This window comes from Rhinatrema bivittatum, chromosome 3 (assembly GCF_901001135.1).
Source record: "Rhinatrema bivittatum chromosome 3, aRhiBiv1.1, whole genome shotgun sequence".
In the NCBI taxonomy this organism is placed as follows: Eukaryota; Metazoa; Chordata; class Amphibia; order Gymnophiona; family Rhinatrematidae; genus Rhinatrema; species Rhinatrema bivittatum.
The window spans coordinates 282,123,312-282,148,014 of NC_042617.1; the positions used below are offsets into that span (position 1 = coordinate 282,123,312).

Sequence of the window (24,703 nt, forward strand, 5' to 3'; positions counted from 1 at the left end):
TACTGTCTTCTTTCCTTCCACACACACACACACACACACACACACACATACACGCTTTCTCTCACAGACTCCCTCTCACACACTCAAGCTGTCACTCTCACTTGCTCTCCCCCCAAGCTCACATTCTCTGCAGACACACATACAAGTTCTCACTTTCTCACCCCTCCCCAGGCTTATATTCTTATGCACACACAGACGCACATCCAGGCACCCATTCTCACCCACACACATAAACCCAGACTCCCATTCTCACCCACAAACCCATGCTCCCAGTCTCACCCACACATATTCAAGCTCCCATTCTCATCCATACATATACACATTTAAGATCCTATTCTCACCCACACATACACACATTCAAGCACCCATTCTTATCCACATATTCAAGCTTCCATTCTCACCCACCCACACAAACCCAGGCTCTCATTCTCACCCATATATACACACATTCAAGCTCCCATTCTCACTCACCCACAAACCCAGGCTCCCATTCTCAACCACACATACACACATTCGAGCTCCCATTCACCCACATATTCAAGCTTCCATTCTCACCCACATACCCACCCAGGCTCCAGTTTTCACCCACACACTCCCATTCTCATCCACACATACACATTCAAGCACGTGCACAGCTTCCTCTTTCTCCCCCAGAGCAGGAAGATCAGCTGCCTCTCCTGCGCGCGGCGCTTCCGCTCCCCCCCCGAACAGGAAGACCGGTTGGCCATACGGCCGCAGCAGCGCTTCCCCATGTGTGCCGTGATGGCGCGCGAGGCGTGGGTTCTCTTGTTCGCTGTTGCGGGGATGGGATCCCGCGACAGCCTTGCAGTTCCGGTGCCAGTTGGGTGGGCCTGGGTCTAAGTTGGGTGGGCACCTGCCCACCCAGGCCCACCCGTGGCTACGCCACTGGTGTCTGCACAGCACTGGGTACACCGTGTAGCACTATATAAATGTTTCGTGGTGTGTATGTGATGGCTCCACTCCATGTGTTTGGTTGATTTAGTGAAGTCTCTTTTTTAGCTTATTAATACAAGTTTATTAAACAGAACCAGTAGTGGTACTAAAGGAACAAGAAAGTATCACTTTGACCTGCTCTTCTCAATATCCATGTAAAAATAAAGCCACTTCCTGCTTTGTTCACCTGAGACTGTCCGAGAAAGCCTCCACTCCGTATTTAGAGATGCAGTAGCCACCTCCTACAAAACTTATCCTGCCTGCAAAACTGGCAACGTTGACGACCCTCCCCTTGGCTTTTCTGATCAGGGGGAGCAGGCTGAGCGTCACATCGATCACCCCCACCAGGTTCACATTCAGTATCTTCAGGAAGTCATCTTTCGTCAGCCACTCGTTGGGGGCCAAAGGGACAGCTATCCCAGCATTGTTCACGAGACCCCAGAGTCCTGAAAAGAGAAGCCAGCAAATGTTACATATACACCCACAGAAGCCAGGCCTCATGAACAAAGCAGCTCTCTACAGCTGCTAGCAGCCAGCCAACCCGAACCATTGCCTGATGCTCCAGATCTGTCCAGGCCCAGATTTACACACAGACCTATTAGGCCTATGCCTGTTGTGGGAAGGTGGGGCAGGAAGGGAAAAGTAGCAAATTACCTTCCCCATGACCTATCAGTTTTATGTCCCAAACCTCCAAAACCTTCCTTCCTGCCAAACGCCCCCTCCCCCCCACTCCACTCAAATGGCACAATCCCCATAGGTTGATGTAATAAGATGCATTCTGTTGCGATCCCCCCTGCTGCTGCGCTACAGGAGGTCTCTTACCTTCCTCCAGAGGCCGCTCTGAAGCCAGGGCCTCGCCTACGTTCCATCCGGGACTTGCTCCAGGGCCTGAGAGGCCTAGCTGTGCCTGTGGCTTGCATGCCTCTGCGTTTGGACTTCCTGTCTGGCGACGCCCTTCCCTAGGGGCTGGCCCGCAGCTCTCTTCCCCAGTTATAGGACCAGCTGTGGGCGGTCCTGGCAAGCTCCTCCCAGGGAGTTGCCTTCTACCTCCAGTACTTAAGGACTTTCTGTTCTCTTGCAAAGGGCCTGCAGATTGTGCATTACAGTCGTCTGTAACCGTGCTGATCCAGGTCTTCCGTGATCTCATTTGCTTGATGGATCCCTGTCCAGTGTCTCTGCCTATTTATTTATTTATTTATTTTAATTTTTTCTATACCGGCATTCGTGAAAATATCACATCAAGCCGGTTTACAATAAACAATGGGTGATAACTGGAACAGAGAACGAAATAATATGAACTATAAATAATATAGATGCAGTTACAATAAACAGGGAGACGTACAACTAGGAGCAAGAAGAAGACAAGATAGAAACTTTAACAAAGTGTATAAACCTGTAGAATGGAGGAATTTCCAAAAATGGATGTTTGAGAATTGCAATGAATTGTTCCGTACAAGTATGTAGTTTAACAATAAAGGCGAAATCATAAGTAATGAAGATTCTGGATGATAATAATGCTTAGGGGTAGGATACCAGGATGGTTATAATAATAAAATATGTTGATTGGAGGTTGAAAATCGGATAGAATAGTTTTTAATCTGCGTCTGGGAAGGCTTGTTTGAAAAGCCATGTTTTAAGTCTTTTTCTGAAAGTCAGTAAGCAGGGTTCCTGTCTAAGTTCCGTTGGTATGGAGTTCCAAAGCGTGGGTCCTGCTGTGGAGAAAGCCCTATCTCTGTAAGTTATGTGGAGGGAAGTTTTGGAAGGCGGTACTTGTAGTGACTCTTTGTAGTACTCTCTTATGGGTCTGGAGGAAGTATGTTTTATGAAAGGGATTTGTAGGTTGAGAGGGGCGATTTGTTGGATGGATTTGTAGATTATGGTGATTGACTTATAAAGAATTCTGAAATGAATTGGTAGCCAGTGTAATTCTTTAAGGATTGGGGAAATGTGCTCTCTTCTCTTTGTATTAGTTAGGATTCTGGCTGCAGTATTTTGAACCATTTGTAGTGGTTTGGTGTGTGCTGATGGGGTACCTAATAATAAAGAATTGCAATAGTCTAACTTGGAGAAGATTATTGCTTGTAGGATAGTCCTGTAGTCATGGTTGTGGAACAGTGGTCTAATTCTTTTTAGAATATGCAGTTTATGAAAGCAGTCTTTAGTAGTTTGGTTTATGAAAGCTTTTAAATTAAGTCTATTATCGATGATTGCGCCCAAATCTCTTACTTTTGTTGTTTGTAAATTAGTTTGAGGATGTATGAGCCTAGATGTATGCTCCTGTTCCTGCCAGCCGTAAGGACTTCGGATGTGAGTATCCCAGCATCGGAGTTCCTGTTCGCCTGGGTCTTCCCCGCACCCTCCTTCTCAGCGTGGTCCGTGACCAGCCTTCCTGGGCTGTGTAGGGCGCGTCTGGGACAGGGTGGTCCGCGACTCAGTCCCACGGGTGGGCTGAGTAGAGCGCCCTGATGGACAGTGCCATGTTTCCGTCCAGCCTTGTCTACAGTGTCTGCTTCAGCCCTTGCCCGGATGTCTTCCTGTCTCTGCCTTGACCTACGTCCTCGTCTGGTTCCTGAGCCTTCTGTCCTGTTAGGCCCTGGAGTGGCCAACAGGAGAGATTCGTCCCATGGGCTCTTGAGCTTCTGCCAGCCGAGGGGGCTTCGGATGTGAGTATCCCAGCATCGGAGTTCCTGCTCGCCTGGATCTTTCCTGTGTCTCGCTTCAGCCCTTGCCCTGATGTCTCCGTCTTGCTTCAGCCTCTCTTGGATGTCTGCTTCTGCCCCGTCTGATGTCTTCCGTTTAAGGACTCTGTCTGCCCTCGCCTCTGTCCGGCCTGCTGCCCATTGCCGTTCCCTGCGGCGGGTCCGAAAGGGCCGGGAACAGTCGGAGGACCGTTCATTAGTCAACTTCCCCGTGTTGGCTACCATGGGCATGCAGGTCCGGCTGAGGGTCGGACTCCTTGCTTCTGTTCCTGCCTGCCTGGCTCACCATGCCTGCTCAGCTCACCTCCCACGGTGGGGCTTGGGGCTCCTCCTTGAGTCCTGCCGTGGCCCAAGGGCTCACCACCCGCTTACGACGACCGCGCCCGCGCGCGCTCGTAACACATTCAGCTTTGCACATATGTAAATGCACAGTTGTGAATACATTTTTGTTTACAACTTTACTCCAATTTAACAAGGACTTCAGTGCACAAAACGTGTGCATACCTTAGCGTGCTTCCATGCAAATCCCAGCTTAGTCAAGGCATTAATGCAGAGAGATGCACAGGCTTACCCAATATTTTCCTAATGCTGGAAATGTAATTCCTGGTCAGAGGTGGAGTTATGTTTCTGGTGCTATTGTTTAGTCTATGGGGCTGAACTTGGCGTTCCTGCTGTGGGGATTTATGCGCATGTAAGATGTTTTATGCATATTAAACAAGTCCTTCTGCTCACATTATTTTGTTACCGTGATTTATTAAAACTCCGATATATCTGGGAATTTTTGAGTTGTGATCACCTGAGACTGCTGTTAATTAGCAGGGGGAAGGAATAAATGCGTATTTGCTTTCTCTGTTCTACCCCTTCCCTGCTAATCCATTCTCCCTCTCACTCTCTCTCTCTCTCTCTCTCTCTCTCTGCCACCACTACCATTTTTTCCCCTCTCTAGGGATGACCCCAGCAGTTTTCTGCTTCCTCCCTTGCTGACTCCAGCACGTTACTCCCACCCCCTGTAAGTCACTGCTCCCTGACTTGTTCTCCCTCCCTCAACCCTCAGCTGCATAACTGGGAAGGTTTGATTTCCATTCACCCTAATGGTCATGGGTTAGTTGGGGGTAAAGAGGGAACGGGTGCACACAGACTTTCCCTTCTCTCTCTCATATACACAAACTCTCTAACACACACACACACACACACACACACACATACACACACTCTGTCTCACTCACTTACACACACCCTCTCTTATACTCCCAGACACTCACTCGTCCTGGGGCCTTTCTCTCGCATTTGTATCTTCAGCCACAAGTGGGATGGGCTCCACTGGTGGCCCCCATCAAGGCCTCTCGCGCTCTCTTCTTTCTTTGGATGCCGATGGGAAGAGCTCTTCCAAAGACCTCACTGGGGCCTCTCTCACCTTTGTTTCTTTGGCTGCTTGTGGAATGGGCTCCACCAGTGGTCCCAGGCCTCTCTCTCTCTCTCTGTTCTTTCTTTGGCTGCATGTGGGATGTCCTCTCCCTCTCTTTGCTGCTGCCACCAACCTCCCCCCCACCCCCAAAGTGTGTCATTTTATACAATTGCACAGTTTGCACACCTGGTATTGCTGGGCCTTGTGATGCATCATCATCTCAGTAATCCTCCTTCTCCTCAAACTCATCTTCCCTTCTGCTCTTTTTGTCACTCACTCTCACCCTCCCTTATGTTTCTTTCAGATTTTCACCCCGACATCCCTCACAGATTCTTCTCCATCTTCCTTATTCTATTTTTCTAGATTTACCCTTTTGTTCAGGTACTTCATCTCTGATCTCTCTTAAATTTATATCTCTCATTCCCTTTATGTTCCATTCTATCTAATCCTTCCTGGCCAGGGTCCAATCCTTGGATTCCCCTCCCTCTCTTTCTCAGGGCCTGTGTAAGGGTATTAGGGTTCTGTGTAAGAGTCCTACACACAACTAAATATTATGCATTTATGATAACAGATTTTACATTAAAAAAGACATTCTGAGGTAAAAAATCACTTACAACAATATGTATATTATACTTACATGCACTACTGTGTTACCAACCAAAAATGTCTATAAAGAAGATATTTGGAACCTGTGGCACAGCCACAGGTGGGCCTGGGTGGAATTTGCAGTCAAGCCCACCCAATCAGTGTTGTCTAGTGCTTGAGAAAAGAGGCTCGGTCACAGGGCTGTTGCATAGCTCATCCTGCATGGCACGAGAAGAAGAAACCCATTGCAGGGCTGCCACAGAGCTCATCCTGTGTGGCCCAGGAAGAAGAGGCCCATAGCAGCAAGGAGTCCTGGAAAGAGGAAGAGACCCTAATAGAGTATGTTAGAGTATATGTTTTTGTGTGTCCGTGTATGAGAGAGAGCATGGGAATGAGAAGCTGTGTCTGTGTATGTGTGAGAGAGCATAGATTGTGTGTGTGTGTGTGTGTGTGTGTGTGTATGTGTGAGAGAGAGCATAGGAGTCAAAAGTCTGTATGTGCATGTATATGTGTGAATGAGAGCATGGAGTGAGAAACCTGTATGTATGTGTGAGAGGGAGCATGGTAGTAAAAAGCCTATGTATGTGTGAGAGAGAGAGAGAGAGAGCACATGGGAATGAAGAGCCTGTATGTATGTTTGAGAGCGAGGGAGAGAGCATGTGGAATGGAGAACCTGTGTGAGTATATGTGTGTGAGAGAGAGAGAGAGCATGTCGGTGTGAGTCTCTGTGTGGATGTGAATGAGAAGAGTATGTGGGTACAAGAGAGTGAGAGGGCATGTGGCAGTTGGAGCCAGTGTGTATGGGAATGGGAATCTGCATGTGAGAAAGAGCATGTAAGAATGCGAGTCTGTTTGTATGTGTGTGTGAGTGGGAACCTACATGTGAGAAACAGCAAGTGAGAGAGCCTGGGTAAGAAAGAGTATATGAGACCCTGTGTATGTGTATGGAAGAGAGCATACGAGCGTGGGAGCCTCTGTGAGAAAAAGTCTGTGTGTGAGAGAGAGCTTGTGTGTGTGTGTACGAGGGAGGATTGAGAGAAGGCAGGAGGGGAGAGTAAAAGAGAACCTGAAAAAAGAACTAGGAAAACAGGGGAAAGCGCTATTGTATGCTGTCCCGGGAAACGCTCAACAGAGCAGGTAAGTTACAAAACAAAAAAAAAGGGTTAGTTAGGCTAGATTGAGGGGTTGGGGGGGTGAGGGGGAAGGGGAAAGGGGAAAAGGGGAAAGGGAAGGAATGTTAGGCAGGGGGGTATGGAAGTTTCCTCCCAGTCCGCTCCTTACTTAAAATGGACTGGGAGGGAAGGCCTCATTGCGCTGCCGCACATATCATTGGAAAATTTGGCCCCCCAGTGAGTGCAGCCCGCACATGCGCATGCAGATTTTAAACTCCGGCGCGCATGTATATGCAGCCATCCGATTTTATAACATGCGCGTGCTAGGAACCGCGTGCACATGGACGCACGCGCGCTTCTTTGTAAATCGATCCCTCAAATACTTGGTAAGCCTGTAAGCGAGCCTAGATCCCCTGCAGGGTACGATTACTTCTGCTCTGGACAAGTTTAAGTTTAAAAAATGAAAAAGTAGCCATACCTGAGGGGTTTTAAGGATCTGGGGTAACTGGGGGGAGTGGAGGCTATTCATTCAGTAGGGTTTGGAGGGCATAGCTGTTGGCTGGATGAACTTGTGAACCTGGAATTGACTTGGACACGTGCCCCTTTTAAAATTCCCTGACAATGCATAGGAAGTGGGGTTTATGTGCATAAATGCACGCTCACTTAAAATTGGGCTCACATGTGTGTGCAGTTGAGCTATTTTATAACATGCGTGCATATCTAGGCGCGCGCTGACACACAAGCATCAAAGAGTGCCTGCCTGCTGGTTTGAAAGTTGCCATCCTTGAAAGCAAGTTAAAGCCTTTAATTTCAAGCAGGCATTTGCAAATATTAGATGATGTTTACAGGGCTTTCATGTTAAAAATATGAGCAACAGGCTTCATGATCTTTTATGTTGTTTTTATTATGGATTGTTTGTCATATATGTCATAATTTATTTGAATATAATGAATGCATATGTTTTTTATTGTAACCTGCCAAGTACATTAGATTGTGTAGGATAAAAATCATGTTAATTAAATAAATACAAAGTTCTTTATTTACTTTTTATATGATATTGTATATTTATAAACTGCAATAAATATAAATTAATTATAAATTAATACAGATCAATAAGTCATTTTAATATTGGTAAGTGCTTGAAAAAATTAAATTAAATTAAAATGATGCATGATGGCTGGTACAAACTACTTAGAAATCCATTGTCAGGTGCACTCTAAGTTATTATTTATCAATAAGGCACTAAACACATTTGGACTACTTTTCTTATTATTGGAACCTCTCTGTCGGGATGCCCTAACTCTAATGCTTCATTAGTATCTATTGAAGATACGTCCCTCCAAATCATGCACTGCTGAGCAATTGTTGGCTTTCCCCTTTGTTCTAGTTTAAAAGCTGCTCTATCTCCTTTTTAAAGGTTAGCACCAGCAGCTTGGTTCCACCCTGGTTAAGGTGGAGTCCATCCCTTCGGAAAAGACTCCCCCTTCCCTAAAAGGTTAACCCTGTTCCTTACAAAACTGAATCCCTCTTCCTTGCACCATCATCTCATCCACATATTGAGACTCTGGAGCTCTGCCTGCCTCTGGGGACCTGCGAGTGGAACAGGGAGCAATTCAGAGAATACTACCCTGGAGGTTCTGGATTTCAGCTTTCTTCCTAAGAGCCTAAGTTTGACTTCCAGAACCTCCCTCTCACATTTTCCAAGGTCATTGGTGCCCACATATACCAAAACAACTGGCTCCTCCCCAGCACTGTCTAAAATCCTATCTAGGTGACACATGAGGTCTGACACTTTCTCACCAGGTAGGCATGTTACCAGGTGATCCTCATGCCCACCAGCCACCCAGCTGTCTACATTCTTAATGATCAAATCATCAGTTTTGACAGCCGACCTAATCCTACCCTCCTGGGCAGTAGGCCTTGGGGAGATATCCCTGGTGTGAAAGGACAAGTCCGTGCTACAGGATCATTTCCTGCTGCACCAGGTTGGTGCTTTCCAATCATGAGACCTTCCTCCTCCAAGGTAGCACCAGGGATGCCAAACTGGAATTGGGACTTGGCTACTATGTCCCTGAAGGTCTCATCAATTTACCTCTCTGTCTGCCTCAGCTCCTCCAGGTCTGCCATTCTAGGCTCCACAGATCAGACTCGTTCTCTGGTTCTCTGAGAGACAGGAGCTCTTTGCAACGCACGCACTCATGCAATTTCTCCCTGGTGGGTAAAAAAAATCATACATGTGACACTCGATGGAAGACTGGGAAGCCCCCATCTTGCTGTTGGACTGCTGCCTTCATCATAAATTTCTTCAGTTCCTAGTCAGGTTTTAGGTTGCTATGGGTGTAGGATTGCATACAATTAGGGTCATTTAAATGTATTAGTGTATTCATAATATATCTGGGAGTGACCTACAAGGGAATGATCAAACTCTTGATAAGGTGTGGGGAATTCGTGAAGTGAAGTTAAAAGACTGATTTATTTTTTGGGTGTGTGAAAGTGGCACCTGCCTAAAAATTAAAAGATGAGCTAAGGGTGTGTGGGTGAGGGGTGGGAGGATTTGGAAATACAAACACATTAGCTTCTGCTTATTGGATGCCTTACTGACTATGAAAAGCACAAACAGACAAACTCACTAAATAATATACCTCAATAGTTTACTTCTCTCCAATATTTGCAGGCCAGTAACACACATCAGAAGCAGTAGTGGCTGCTGAAGCTCTGTTCTCATGGTCCTCTTCCTTAGGGCCCATGACCAGTTTCTCTATCTCTTACATACACACATACACACACACACACACACACACACACCAGTTTCTGTCTCTCATATATCAGTCATCTCCCTAACCAGTCTCTCACTCCTGCACACACACACACACACACACACCAGTCTCCTCCCTGGCCAGTCTCTCACTCTCACATATTAGTTCATCTCCCTGACCAGTTTCTCATACTCTCACACACAGTCACCTCCCTGACCAGTCTCTCTGTCTCTCACATATCAGTCTCCTCCCTGACCAGTCTCTCTCACCCACAGTCACCTCCCTGACCAGTCTCTCTGTCTCTCACATATCACTCTCCTCCCTGACCAGTCTCTCTCACATATCAGTCTCCTCCCTGACCAGTCTCTCTCTCTCACATGCACACCAGTCACCTCCCTGACCAGTCTTTCTCAGTCACATACATGTGTTCTCTTCCTCACTTACACACATGCTCTCAGTCACACACATGCTCTCTCTCTCGCACTCTCAATCACCCCATGCTCTATCTCTGTCACACACACATGATCTCTCACACGCAAGCTCTTTGTCACACACATTCTCTCAATTTCTCACTTACACACATGCTGACTTGCTGTAAATTTCACTTCACCCCACCCCACCCCCACTCCCAGAGTACAAATGGGATCTGCAGCAGCCTCCTACTCCAGCCCCCCTGGTCCAAAAAAGAATCCCATCAGCTGTGGGGACTAAAGCTGCTCTCTCCCATTGCAGATCATCAGCTGATGTTCTGTTTTTCTCCGGGCCTGCGCTGCTCCTCTGGCTGATGCTGCCGCTACTTTTGAATGCAGCATGGTCCTTTCTTCTTCCCAAGCCCACACTACACATCACTTTCTCTTCTGGGCCACGGAGGCAGGAAAAAGAAAAGGCCATGATGCAGTTGCCAGCTGCTACTGACACTGGTGCCGTTCCCATCCGGGCCTGAGCTTGCTGACAGCCCAGATGGCAACGGCAGCAATAGAAGGATGTCTGCCTCTCTCTATGGGGTGAAATGAGAGTGAGAGAAGAGCAAGCGGGCCAGCAGGAATGCACAACATATCAGCCGGTGATTGGGGACACACTGGTATGTCACGACACACTGGTTGAGAATTGCTGTTGTAAAGCATCTGTAAGCTCCAGGGACATTATGTCAACAAATTCAGCTGCAACTCTCCTTAAGTGGGAATCTACATTAAGCCATTTCTGCAGCGAGTCCCATGGTTTTACATTAGACCTGCGAAGCTGAACTCAGTTATTGAAAGCAGGGAATATGAGTTGGGTAGTGAAGTGCATCAGAATTCATTTTACCACTTCACGGTGAGGTTCCAGTTCAGAACTGGGTTGTTTTTTTAACAACTCCTTCTTGCTGGTGAGTATTGTGTGTTGTGTTATGTGTGATAAGAAAAATGGTTGGACTTGGCTTGAGTGTGCTAAGTTTCAACTGAAACGCATAAGAGCATGGGGTGCAATGAAGCTACTGAGAGAACTTTCAGGTTCCCCCTCACAGATACTGCAAGCTCTAAGGACGTTAGGATGGTGCAGATTACATTAGCATACTATTAGCTAACACCCCTCAACTCGCATCTGAAATGCCTTTGGCATCACGCTGCATCCAAAGAACATGGCTGATTTCTTGTAGCCCTGGACTTTCCTTATAGGTCCTCCAGCTGGGACTTCCTGTAGTGCTGGCTGATGACATCACATCCTGCATGAGAATATAAGGAAGTTCCTTGCAACTAGCCAGTGCCTCAGTAACAGGTCCTCCTGCTCTGCAATGTGTGTTGTTACACCATTGTTTCTGATCGTGTGTGTGCCTCCTGTGTTCCTGCTTTTTTCTGTATCTCCTGCTTCTACTCTTGCCTTGATCTTGCCTGCCTCTTCTCCTTGCTTTGACTCTTGACTGTCCTTGGACTGAACTCTCATTCTTTGAACCTAGCCTGGACCTTGACCGTGCCTGTCTACCACTTGCCCGGATCCACACTGCTGTTTGCCACCTGCCTTGACGGCAGGCCTTCTCCTTGGCTTCAATTTGTTCTCTTTGGGACTTTGGCCTAAGTCCTGCCTGCCCCAGAACCCAAGACATCAACTTGCAGGGAAAGGGCTGGTATAGGTGAAGTCCAGACCTCTTCCCAGTTTGAATGTGTCCACCTACTGTCTGCTTGGGCCTAGCAGGTTCGCCTTCCAGGTTGTAACAACTACACCACAGCCAAGGGCTCACACTTCATGACATTAGCTTTTTGTATCAGATATTACATCTTTTTTCTTTAAGTTGTGAGTAAAGAAAATGCACTGTAAGTTCAGTGCACATTTTGTACTTACATCTCAATATACAGAATATAGAGGGGGTGGAGCCTATGAGTGCAGTGCTCACTGCATTCTGGGAATCACCTGCTGGAGTGGAGGTCCCAGGGTGGGAGGGCAGTGGAGGTGGTGATAGCAATGGCATGGACAGTACCTTAGGTGGTGTCGACCAGAATCTGTCACCGGATTTGTTCAGAGATGAAAGCTGCCCAGAGGACATGTACTGGCTCTATTAACTCAGCAAGAGATAAGGTAGTTAATAATTCTCGAGCAATGCTTTTACATTTCTGCCAAGCAGAAAGCAGACTGAAGATTCAAACTGCACATGCACCAACTTTATGACTTTCTGCAAAGGTATCAATGCATTTAAAGAAAACCATTTTACATTTTTATAATGCACATAAAACTCTACTTATCTGCGCTTATAAATTCTCAATAATGTCACCCAAGAAGTCTTTATTAGCGCAGATAAGTTGTTTTATGTGCATTATAAAAATTAAGAGAAAAACAGACAGTGGAAAAGCAAGTGACAGATGATTATTCATAAGGCTCGGAAGGAAGGAAGTCATGCAGGTAGTGCCTAGTATGATGGGTCACTACAGTACCTATTAGTAGGGATGTGAATCGGTTTTGAACAATTAAAATTATCGTTAGATAATTTTAAAATCGTCCAAAATCGTTAGAGTGCACGATACAATACGAATGCCCACGATTTATCGTCAGGGGCATTTGATCGCTCCCGGACCCCCGCTGGACCCCCAGGGACTTTTGGCCAGCTTGGGGGGCCTCCTGACCCCCACAAGACTTGCCAAAAGTCCAGCGGGGGTCCGGGATCGACCTCCTGCACGCGGGCCGTATTGCCAATCTTCAAAATGGCGCCGGCGCTACCTTTGCCCTCACGACCCCCACAAGACTTGCCAAAAGTCCAGCGGGGGTCCGGGATCGACCTCCTGCACGCGGGCCGTATTGCCAATCTTCAAAATGGCGCCGGCGCTACCTTTGCCCTCACGACACCCATATGACATAGTGAGGGCAAAGGTAGCGCCGGCGCCATTTTGAAGATTGGCAATATGGCCCGTGTGCAGGAGGTCGCTCCCGGACCCCCGCTGGACTTTTGGCAAGTCTTGTGGGGGTCAGGAGGCCCCCCCAAGCTGGCCAAAAGTCCCTGGGGGTCCAGCGGGGGTCCGGGAGGGATCTCCTGGACGCATGACGTCGGGAGCTAGGAATCAAAATGGCGCCGGCGCTACCGTTGCCCTGTCACATGATAAGGGCAAAGGGCCACCGGCGCCATTTCTCTTCACAGCAGCCGTGGGCAGAGAGCGGGACATCGCGCCGGGATCGCTCCGGGACCCTCCCACTGGACCCCAGGTCATTTAAAACATTTTGGGGTGGTTCGGTAGGGTGGGGGTTTGTTTTAAAGGTTCGGGGTGGGTTTTAGGGTTTTTTTGGTGTGCCGGTTTTCCCTCCCTCCCCCGATTTACAATTTTTAACGATTTCAAAGCAAAACAAAACACGACGATCCGATTTCCCTCCCCCCCAGCCAAAATCGATCATTAAGACGATCGATCACACGATTCACACCTCTACCTATTAGAGGTTTATACTTTGTATTTGATACATTTATTTCCTTCTTATTCTGTCTCAAGTGTTTTATTTGGAGTATTCAGCTTTTTATTTAAAATTTTATTAAAGAAGGAATGTGTAGTTAAAATATAGCACTGGAGTGACTGTGTAGGAGTGAGTGATCTTACTTTGAAATAATAAGGATTTTGTAGAAGGACTGAGTGGTCTACTACAATTGATGTTATATTTGTCATCCTCACCACAGCTATCACAAACTTTGATCTTTACTGAGCATAATAAACTAAAAATATAGATTTAGTGAAGACAGTACCTCTGTCTCCCACTTGCTCTTTCACCCAATCGGCAGCAGCAGCGACACTTTGGCTGTCAGTAACATCCAGGATTAGCGTTTGCAGTCTCTGGGAGGTGGCTTCCTTCAGTTGCTCCGCCCCTCGCTGTGTCAGACAAGCCGCCAGCACCCGCATGCCCTTCCGGTCCAGCTGTTTGGCCAGCAGGTTTCCAAAGCCTGAGTCACAGCCAGTGATGAGCACATATTTATCTGGGAGATTCAGGAGTATCTGTCTGTCCCGGTACCAGCGGTACAGAAAGTAGAGCCCCAGGAGGGTCAGCAGCCAGAGCCACATTGGAACGTTCTTCTCACTGCCGGGATCTAAGGGGCAGAGAATAAATGGATGGAGTAAATTTCTCTCACCAGGTCTTGCTGAGTACTTTCACATGGTGATCCCCCTGCATAACATCTGGACTCAGCCAGGTGACTACTATTAATGAAGTAAGTTAAAAGGAAAATGCATACTGGCCACATGTCTCCCTGTATATTCAGGTGAAGATAAGAACCCTGGTGCAGCTTTAGGCCAGGGTGAATCTATTTATGGCCCCAGCAATAAACACTGACAAACTAATGTAATAGAAGGAGGTCTACCCTGTTTCCAGAGAGCAGCCACTGACATCCTAGCTGAAATGATAGTTTGTTTAATTAAGATTTGGTGGGTGATGGGCATGTTAGGTACTTGAATACAGAGAAAAAATGTTTAGAATCCTTTGGGATCAAAATCCCTGCTATTTTCTGAATCAGATGGATGATTTGGTAAGATCAAGAGAGACTTTGTAACTTTTTAAGAACATAAGAAATTGCCATGCTGGGTCAGACCAAAGGTCCATCAAACCCAGCATCCTGTTTCCAACAGAGGCCAAACCAGGCCACAAGAACCTGGCAAATACCCAAACATTAAGAAGATCCCATGCTACTGATGCAATTAATTATGCAACAACCAACCTCTTCCCTTCCAATAATAATTCTCCAACATTCACCAATTCAAGGGAATCCTTGTTCTGTGGTATTTCTTTTGTACGGTGGCTCTGTTCAGTGAAACATCCAATCTGTCCAGTCTTTTATACAGTACCAAAGATCCACAAATCACTACAGCAGCCACCCGGACGACCCATCGTGTCTTCAAAAGGATCACTCCTAGAACCTTTATCACAGTTTGTGGATCGCTCACTGCGTAAATTCATACCACAAATAGCATCCTTCATACGCGACTCAGCACACCTTATGACAATTCTACAAGAACACCATCCAAACCCAGACTCAACATTTCTGGTTACTATTGATGTCACAGCATTGTACACCTCAATTCCACAAAATGAAGCCATAGAGGTCATCACGAACATTTTAACAACGGCACAGACACATCAAAGGATTCCGAATGCCTTCATTAAAGAACTGGCTAGCATAGCCCTGCAAGAAAATTATTTCATGTTCCTAGGGAACTACTATAAACAAATTAAGGGGACAGCAATGGGGGCCACCATGGCCCCCGATCTGGCAAATTTATACATGTCAGCATTCGAAGAGAACTGGGTATATCAAAGTCCATATTACACCCACATCGAGGTGTGGAAGAGGTTCATCGACGATATATTTTTCATTTGGCGGGGTGGAGAAGAAGAACTTAATGAATTCATCCGATGGTTGAACGGATGTAACCCACATTTGCGGTTTACTAGTCAACATGATCCTCATAGCATTGAATTCTTGGACATTCAGATCTCATTAACGCACGAGGGATTTCATTTCACGATTTTTCGCAAACCCACAGACCATAACACATTATTGCATTATTCCTCGTTCCATCCTAATCATCTAAGAGATAATTTACCAGTGGGTCAATTCCTGCGATTGAGAAGATTATGTTCATCCACGGCAGAATTTAAGATCCAGTCAGAGGACATGACCAACAGGTTCCTACAGAGAGGATACCCAGCCCCTGTAGTGAGAAAAGCATACAAAAGGGCAAGATGGGCCAATAGAGATCTACTCTTAAAACCTAAAACCGGTCAAAAAAATGAGAGGATGGTCTGTGTTCTCCCGTACACCCCGCAAACACAGATGCTGAAAAAGAGCATTTTAAAACATTGGTCGATTCTACAGATCCACCCCGGTTTTCGAGAGAAACCAATGTTTGCTTTAACAAAGGCTAAAAATTTGAAGGATCTAGTGGTCCATTCTAATTTGCTACCCCCTAAAGAAAGACTGAATAGTCCACAAGGAAACCAAAAAAAGTGTGGGAAGTGCAGTGCATGCCACTATCTCTATGAAGGCACAGTATTGAACATCCTAGGAAGAAGGGTGTTCTATTTCAAGGAAGAATACACATGTGATTCAACCAAGGTAGTATATGCATTATGGTGTCCCTGCTATAAATTATACATAGGCAAGACCATGAGGAAGTTTAAAAACAGAATTCAGGAACATGTGTGTCGCTTGAGACATCAAGTAGAAGGGGCACCTTTGACTGACCACTGGCGAGAAATGGGCCACTCACCGGAAGACTTTAAAGCGGTGGTCATCTTCCAGTTACAAGAACACCCGCGAGGAGGGGATTTGAATTTGAAGCTGACACAAATGGAACAGAGATTCATCTACACTTGGAACACTATAGCCCCGAATGGGTTAAATCGAGATATTGATTGGACAGTGTTTCTATAAATTTTGGTGTCTGGACAAGGAAAATGACCCATGGAGTGAGGGGAAGTGAAGGGGAATGGTGGGAATGTAGAAACAGATAATGCTATTAAGAAAAGATTTTTATAGCAACATACTTTAGGTAGAGTAGTCTTTAGTCACCTGTATATCAATAAGCAATAAGTAAATTTGTGAATCAGAAATGAGACACACAGAATAGGAAGAGATGCGAGTGCTAAATCCACACCGCTAAAGAAAAAATAGTAGATGAGCAATGCACAATAACGAGAAGACCTGCATACTACCAGCATACCATAGACACAAGGGCAGAGTAATGCAGTTAGGCACCACACACGAGGAGGACGTAAGTGCAAAGGATAATCTTGAGGTAAATTGGAGGAGGGTGAAGTACCAGAGTGAGGAACCGCGCATCAGCAAAATTCAATATCAAATGAGTAGAATCGGCAATTACAATCGTGAGTGGCATGTCCTAGCAGACTGAGAATAAAACATAAAAAAAGATATATGGCTAGTACAACGTGGGCATTTAGAATTCTATTAAACTTCAATAATAACAGAAGAGCAGAGATAAGGGTCCCATTTAGGTCCACACTGAAACAGAACATTAAAAGGTGCACGGATACACAGGTCTCTGTCAGGTCCGCAGACACCGGAGATTGACACACTAATCTAAAGGCTGTGAGCGGACGTGGGAGTGTTCAGTCTCCCATCAGGTCCACATTACAAGAGAATAGAAAAGCAGCCATTAATTAATAAGTCACGCCCAGACCCTATCACAGAGTTTAAAGGAACTCAGTTTAAAGATTAAAGGCAGTGTTAATATTGACGCGGTAGATGAACATAGTAATAATAATAACAAAAAATAAGTGCCCCACGGACATGATTGTACACATACACACATTAAAACAGCACGACGGGAAAGTGTGATAATTATACTAATTAAGTGCACCGGAGACAGCCTTGGTTGGAAAAAAAAGGGGGTGTGAACCCGCGGTGAGTACAAAAACGGGTAGAATAGACATAAACGCCCCAGACATGGAGGCAAGGCGTTGCCCACGCGCAGACACAGAACAGCAAAAGTAAGTGTTATTGACTTGAGGGTGGTAAATAATAGATAGTAAGTTTAAATTGAAATTAGGTTGGAATAAACTATTTTTGACTTTATACAGTTGAAGATATATCGATACTGTGAACCCAGCCTGGACACAGTAGACTTCTCTCCCGTAGCCCCTGAAGCAGGCACCTTGTGCCGAAACATGGCCAATGTCGGGCAGGCGGATCCGACCCCGTGAGAAGAGATAGAGGCGGCAGCCTTGATAAGTATTTAACTATAAGAACACACAAGCGGGTCGGATTAGCGAACAGGGAGGTGGGATTTTATGAAGCACAAAAAATATATAAAAAATAAAAATTCAAATATGAGAGTACAGACAATAAAGAGTAATACCCGGGGCGAATGAAAAGGATAGCCACAAATTGGTTATCCCTGAACAGAGCCACCGTACAAAAGAAATACCACAGAACAAGGATTCCCTTGAATTGGTGAATGTTGGAGACTGATGCAATTAATAGCAGTGGCTATTCCCTAAGTAAACTTGATTAATAGCAGCTAATGGACTTGTCCTCCAAGAACTTATCCAAACCTTTTTTGAACCCAGGTACACTAACTGCATTAACCACATCCTCTGGCAACAAATTCCAGAGCTTTATTGTGCGTTGAGTGAAAAATAATTTTCTCCAATTAGTCTTAAATTTGCTACTTGCTAACTTCATGGAATGCCCCCTACTTCTTCTTGTTATGAATCAGAAGGTGGACCCCTGTTCCGAGGTAGAGTCAGCACTACCTAAAAGAAACAATCCCCTTAGGTCTCTACTGTCGAAGGGCGAGGCCGAATGCTGTAGCTGTTGAACAAAGACTTCACCCTGGAAGCTCGTGATCCCCCCAGGAGGAACCCGTAGGGACCCGGCTGCTGGAACTTAGGAGACTCCCCTGAAGACTGAAGAAAGGTCTGGATGCAGGTGCCTCCTGTGGGTCGTGGGTTCCAGACGGCTGGTGCCTCCAGCAGGTCGTGGAAGTCTTGAAGAAGGAATCACAGAGTAATCCAGAGCCGGCACACAAGAAAGATCGTAAGCCAGTCCAGGATCAAATCAGGAGAAGGGTCCAAAGCCAGTCCAGGAGAAAGGAGGAGAAGAGTTGCAAGCCATACCAGGATCAAGCCATGGAAGCACGAACGCTAATCCAGGGGTCAGAAGCCAAGAGTCAATCCAACAGAGCAGGGAAGCAGAGCGGGATGAAGAACCAGGAACAAGAAGCTCAGGACTACACCCAGCCAGGAACCTTGATACCAAGGCAAGGTCTGAGGATCAGACCTTGCCTTAAGTACAGGATATCAGGGGAGGAGTCTCAGGATGAGCCATGACTATTTCCTGTCATGGCTCCTTTAAGAATTCACATCAGCCGCACGTGTGGCTCTAGTAGAAGCAGAGGGGGAGGAGCCGGCCCGGCCGAGGAACCATGTGGCCGAGTCTGGCCGCGGCACTGGCCGCAGGAGAAAAGCAACGAGGGCTGCCTGCAACTGCAGGAGCCCTCGACGACGACACCTGGGGTATGTTACTTTCGCTGTGACCACCCGCCCAGCCCTGGTTGCTGCCCACCACGGTTGGCGGCCATGACACCCGGCCCCGGTCACGGGCTGCCGCGGCCGGCGGTGCTAACAGTACCCCCTCCTTTAGGTCTCCCCCTGGAAGTCTTGGGTTTACCAGGGTGTTTGGAGTGAAAGTCCTTGAGAAGAGACTTGTCCAGTATATTCTTAGCAGGCTTCCAGGAATTCTCCTCAGATCCGAATCCTTCCCACGCTAGGAGGTATTCCCAGGTGTTGCCCCGTCTCCGGACATCCAGAATGTCACGTACTTGATATATGGTTTCATCTACTGCTCTATGTTGCACCATTTCGGGAGTTTTCTGGGTAGGCCAAGTGAGGACCAACGGCTTCAGAAGGGACACATGGAAGGAGTTGTGGATTCTCAACGTGGTGGGCAGTCGAAGTTGGTAGGTTACAGGACCTAATTGTTGCAGCACCGGAAAGGGTCCAATATAGCGAGGGCCCAATCGCATAGAAGGAACTCTCAAATGGATGTGCCGGGTGCTGAGCCACAACTTTTCCCCTGGACGAAACTGAGGAGCTCGTCATCGATGTTGGTCGGCAAATCTCTTTGCGGAGTGAGCTGCGTTACGTAATATCTGTTGAGTATGAACCCAAAGCTGTTTCAGCTGTGCAGCAGTTAGCTGAGCCGGAGGCAAAGGAACAGGCAGCGGTACAGGCAAGGGTGGCCTGGGCTGACGACCAAAGATAATCTGAAAAGGGGATGCCCCCGTCAAGGTGCTGGCAGGCGAATTGTGGGAGAATTCAGCCCAGGAAAGGAGTGATGCCCAATCATCTTGTCGAGAGTTGACATAGAGCCATAGAAATTGTTTTAACGTTCGATTCGTATGTTCTGCCTGACCATTAGCCTGAGGATGGAATGCTGTGGTAAAGTCCAGAGAAATACGAAACTTCTTGCAGAGGTTGAGCCAGTATCGAGCCGTGAACTGAGGACCACAGTCTGAGGTGATGTGCTGAGGCAGTCCGTGAAGACGGAAAATGTGAAGCATGAATAATTGAGCCAGCCAAGGAGCAGACAGGAGGGAGGGCAGCGGGATAAAGTGGGCTATTTTAGAAAACCGATCTACCACTACCCATATCACAGTGTTGCCTTCAGATGGTGGAAGTTCCACAATGAAGTCTGTGGAGATATGTGTCCATGGTTTCGTGGGAACTGGCAACGGTTGTAAAAGGCCCCAAGTTTTTCCTGTAGGAATTTTATGTTAAGCGGAAGTTGGGCATGATTCTACATAAGCTCATATATCCTTACGCATCTCAGGCCACCAATAGTATTGTTGGAGGAGTGTTTGAGTTCGAACTCGTCTGGGATGTCCGGCTAACTGGGAATCATGACCCCAAGCCAATACTTTATTACGGAGTCTTTTAGGCACCACTGTTTTATCCGGTGGAACCGTGAATGTTGCAGAGAGAATAATGCGAGCCGGGTCAATAATATGTTATACGGGATCTTCAATATCGTCGGTAGAGAAGAATCAGGATAAGGTGTCAGCCTTAATGTTCTTATCGGCTGGTCGGTAGCGTAGTTCAAAATTAAAACGTGTGAAAAAGAGGGCCCAGCAAGCCTGACGGGGGTTCAAATGTTGAGCTTGCTGAAGATATATCAAGTTTTTATGATCCGTGAAGACTGTTATGCGGTGTGCACCCTCCAACCACTGCCACCACTCCTCAAATGCCAGTTTAATGGCGAGAAGCTCCTTATCCCCGATGGAGTAATTGCATTCTGCTGGAGAAAATTTCTTGGAGAAATATGAGCAAGGATAAGATGTTCCCAATGTGTTAGTCTGACTTAAGACGGCTCCAACTTCCTCTGCTGATGCATCCACTTCTACAATAAATGGAAGTCTGGGATCAGGATGTCGAAGACATGGTTGTTGCAGGAAGAAGTTCTTGAGTGCCTGGAAGGCTTCTTCAGCCTCTATGGGCCAAGCCTTGATGTTTGCCTCCTTACGAGTCAGAGCAGTGAGATGTGCAGCTAGTTTAGAAAAGTTCTGAATAAAACTACGATAGTAGTTCGCAAATCCAAGAAAGTGTTGAAGTGCACGTAATCCATTAGGCTGCAGCCATTATTGGATGCATTTCAACTTGGAGGGGTCCATCTGAAAACCCTGTTTAGAGATAATATACCCGAGGAAGGGTAGTGATTCTCATTCAAAAATGCATTTTTCAATCTTAGCATACAGCCGGTTTTCTCTTAGGCATTGCAAAACCTGAACGACATGTTGCCGGTGTGACTATAGATTGGGAGAAAACATTAGAATGTCATCTAAATAGACCACTACACAGACATAAAGTAGATCTCGAAATATTTCATTAACGAGGTGTTGAAATACTGCAGGAGCATTGGTCAATCCGAATGGCATAACTAGATATTCATAATGGCAATCTCTAGTATTAAAAGCCGTTTTCCATTCATCACCTTCACGAATCCTGATCAGGTTATATGCTCCTCGGAGATCTAATTTGGAAAATACCCGGGCTCCTTGAAAATGATCAAAGAGTTCAGCAATTAGAGGTAATGGGTAGCGGTCTTTTATGGTGATGGCATTGAGTCCATGGAAATCGATACAAGGACACAGAGTCCCATCTTTTTTCCCCACGAAGAAGAAACCGGCTCCGGCTGGAGACGTAGATCATCGAATGAACCCCTTCTGTAGATTCTCTTGAATGTATTTGGTCATGGCATGGGTCTCTGAGGCGGATAATGGGTAGACTCTACCCCGAGGTGGAGTCGCTCCCGGAACCAGATTAATGGCACAATCAAACTCCCAATGTGGCGGCAAGATATCAGCGGCTGTTTTGGAGAAAACATCAGCAAACTGACCATACTGCGACGGCAAACCCTCAATAAGAGTAGTACAGATTTAACTGTCAGCGGGAGTAGTTCCTTTAAGGCAGGTTTCTTGGCATGCTGAAGACCAGTGAAGAAGCTTTAAAGATCTAGGGCAAATGCAGGACCAGTGTAAGGGGATTAGGTGCCCTCGGCACCTTCTGCCCCACATGCCTCACAAGCAGCAGCGGAGGCAAAGAGGAGTGAAGATTCAATTCCCCATGCCTCTTTCCTGCCACCACTCGTGCCCCCGAATGTTCGGCAACCTAGGCCCAGCTCACCTAGTGCTTCTGCCAGCCCTGGGCAAATGGCACCCTGGGTGAAAGTGCCCTGCCACACACATACCTGATGGCACGCTGTCAGTATCAGCCTCTGCCCCCAGACCCCACAAACACACAAAAAAACATTCCATGTTAGTCTAATGGCCCCTTCTCACTACCCCCACCCCGGACCTCCCCGTTACCTAAAAAAGACTCCTTGGTAGTCTAGTGGTGGCCCAGAGCTCCCCCTAGCTTTGGGTTGGTCGACACCATTTTCCACAATCGTTATCAGTTTCTCAACAGATAACATTTGCGATATTGTGCCTTGCTTTTAAAGTTATTAGTGGGGACTCTCCATATTATTTCTCAAACTTGATTTTACCTTATGTTTCCTCTTGTGGATTGCGCTTTTGCAAGGTAGTTGTTCTGTTCCTTCAGTTAAGCAGGCTCATTTACAGAAGACTCCTAATCAAGCTGCAGTAGGACCTGTAATGTGGAATGCATTGCACAATGAACTTCAGCTGACAACAGATTATGCACAGTTTCATAAGAACTTGAAAACACTTTTTTGTTCTGAGGACTTTTCAGATGGTTAATTTTTATCATCTTGTCTTGCAGGAGATGACAACGTTTGAAAGTGCAGGATATTTTTAAATTGGCTGTTAATTGTCTGCTGTTTGTTTTATTATTGTATAGGTATTATAATCTGTCTAGCACTTGCAGCCCCCTATGGGTTAGCCACTAGATGTCCCTAGCATCCCATCAGTCAGCTAGAAGGGATCCCACACTTTAGCTCCTCCTCCAGAGGCTACCTGAGAGGGTGGAACTTCTTATAAGTAGAGATTGAGATAAGAGGAAGTGCGGCATTCGAGTTGGATTTTTGTAGAGAGAGGAGCTCTGGAGTTTCTTTATAGTAGGGCCTACTCCCTCACTTAGTACCTTAAGAACATAAGAACATAAGAATATGCAATACTGGGTCAGACCAAGGGTCCATCAAGCCCAGCATCCTGTTTCCAACAGTGGCCAATCCAGGCCATAAGAACCTGGTAAGTACCCAAAAACTAAGTCTATTCCATGTTACCATTGCTAGTAATAGCAGTGGCTATTTTCTAAGTCAACTTAATTAATAGCAGGTAATGGACTTCTCCTCCAAGAACTTATCCAATCCTTTTTTAAACACACCTATACTAAACTGCACTAATCACATCCTCTGGCAACAAATTCCAGAGTTTAATTGTGCGTTGAGTAAAAAAGAACTTTCTCCAATTAGTTTTAAATGTGCCCCATGCTAACTTCATGGAGTGTTCCCTAGTCTTTCTATTATCCAAAAAAGTAAATAACCCGATTCACATCTACCCATTCTAGACCTCTCATGATTTTAAACACCTCTATCATATCTCCCCTCAGTCGTCTCTTCTCCAAGCTGAAAAGTCCTAACCTCTTTAGTCTTTCCTCATAGGGGAGCTGTTCCATTCCCCTTATCATTTGGTAGCCCTTCTCTGTACCTTCTCCATCGCAATTATATCTTTTTTGAGATGCGGCGACCAGAATTGTACACAGTATTCAAGGTGTGGTCTCACCATGGAGCGATACAGAGGCATTATGACATTTTCCGTTTTATTCACCATTCCCTTTCTAATAATTCCCAACATTCTGTTTGCTTTTTTGACTGTCGCAGCACACTGAACTGACGATTTCAATGTGTTATCCACTATGATGCCTAGATCTCTTTCTTGGGTTGTAGCACCTAATATAGAACCTAACATTGTGTAACTATAGCATGGGTTAGTTTTCCCTATATGCATCACCTCGCACTTATCCATATTAAATTTCATCTGCCATTTTGATGCCCAATTTTCCAGTCTCACAAGGTCTTCCTGCAATTTATCACAATCTGCTTCTGATTTAACTACTCTGAACAATTTTGTATCATCTGCAAATTTGATTACCTCACTCGTCGTATTTCTTTCCAGATCATTTAGGGTTTTTTTTAGGGAGAATATTTCTTTCTGTGCATCCCCTGCCAGGCTGGATTCACTAAATCCCCTGCCCTAAATGACTTCTGTTTTTGTTTCAGCAGGGGCCAAGCAGAGGATGATTGCTCTATCCGGCCTTTGGGCATTTCCCAGTGAGCCGGACAGGCCAGTCTCATGGTTGGTGCTAGACACAGTGGCCCCAGGCCTGAGGAGCCTCTGCGACCAACACCGGACACCACAGCAGCTCTTATTCTACAGCAGGAGCCTCACCTGAAGCTCTCTGCTCACTCTTGCCTGCTTATTTTCACTGTGGCAGGGGCTCCCTGGGCCTACTCCCCTCAAAACCCCACCATCAACATCACTGCAGCAGCAGGAAAAACTCCTGCCACCTCTGCTCACACCTGCCCTGCCTCTCCTGGCAGGAGGCAAACAGCAGACCTCCTGCTGCTGCCTCAAAACCCCCTGCTGCTCTCTGCAAACAGTCCCCTTATCTCGGCCTCAGGGCCAGTGCTAACATTTTTGCTGTCCTATGCATACAGTCAGTGAGCTGCCCCCTTCCCCCCCACCCCTAGTTGTGTTTTTTTTATCACAGAATTTT

The 24,703-nt window shown here is 46.4% G+C and overlaps 1 protein-coding gene across 4 annotated transcripts in view; it reads right to left on the reverse strand.

Annotated features, from left to right (window-relative positions):
* LOC115087528 (retinol dehydrogenase 7-like) overlaps positions 1 to 24,703 on the reverse strand; it is a 79,860-nt gene that overhangs the window by 18,999 nt on the left and 36,158 nt on the right. For all 4 annotated transcript variants that reach the window (XM_029594863.1, XM_029594862.1, XM_029594860.1 and 1 more), the window contains exons 2-4: positions 22,512 to 22,615; positions 13,704 to 14,042; positions 1,142 to 1,400 (exon numbers count right to left, since the gene is read on the reverse strand). In XM_029594863.1, coding sequence (XP_029450723.1) covers positions 1,142 to 1,400; positions 13,704 to 14,016 — 572 coding nt within the window. In that variant the 5' untranslated portion in view covers positions 14,017 to 14,042; positions 22,512 to 22,615. The remainder of the gene's footprint in view (positions 1 to 1,141; positions 1,401 to 13,703; positions 14,043 to 22,511; positions 22,616 to 24,703) is intronic.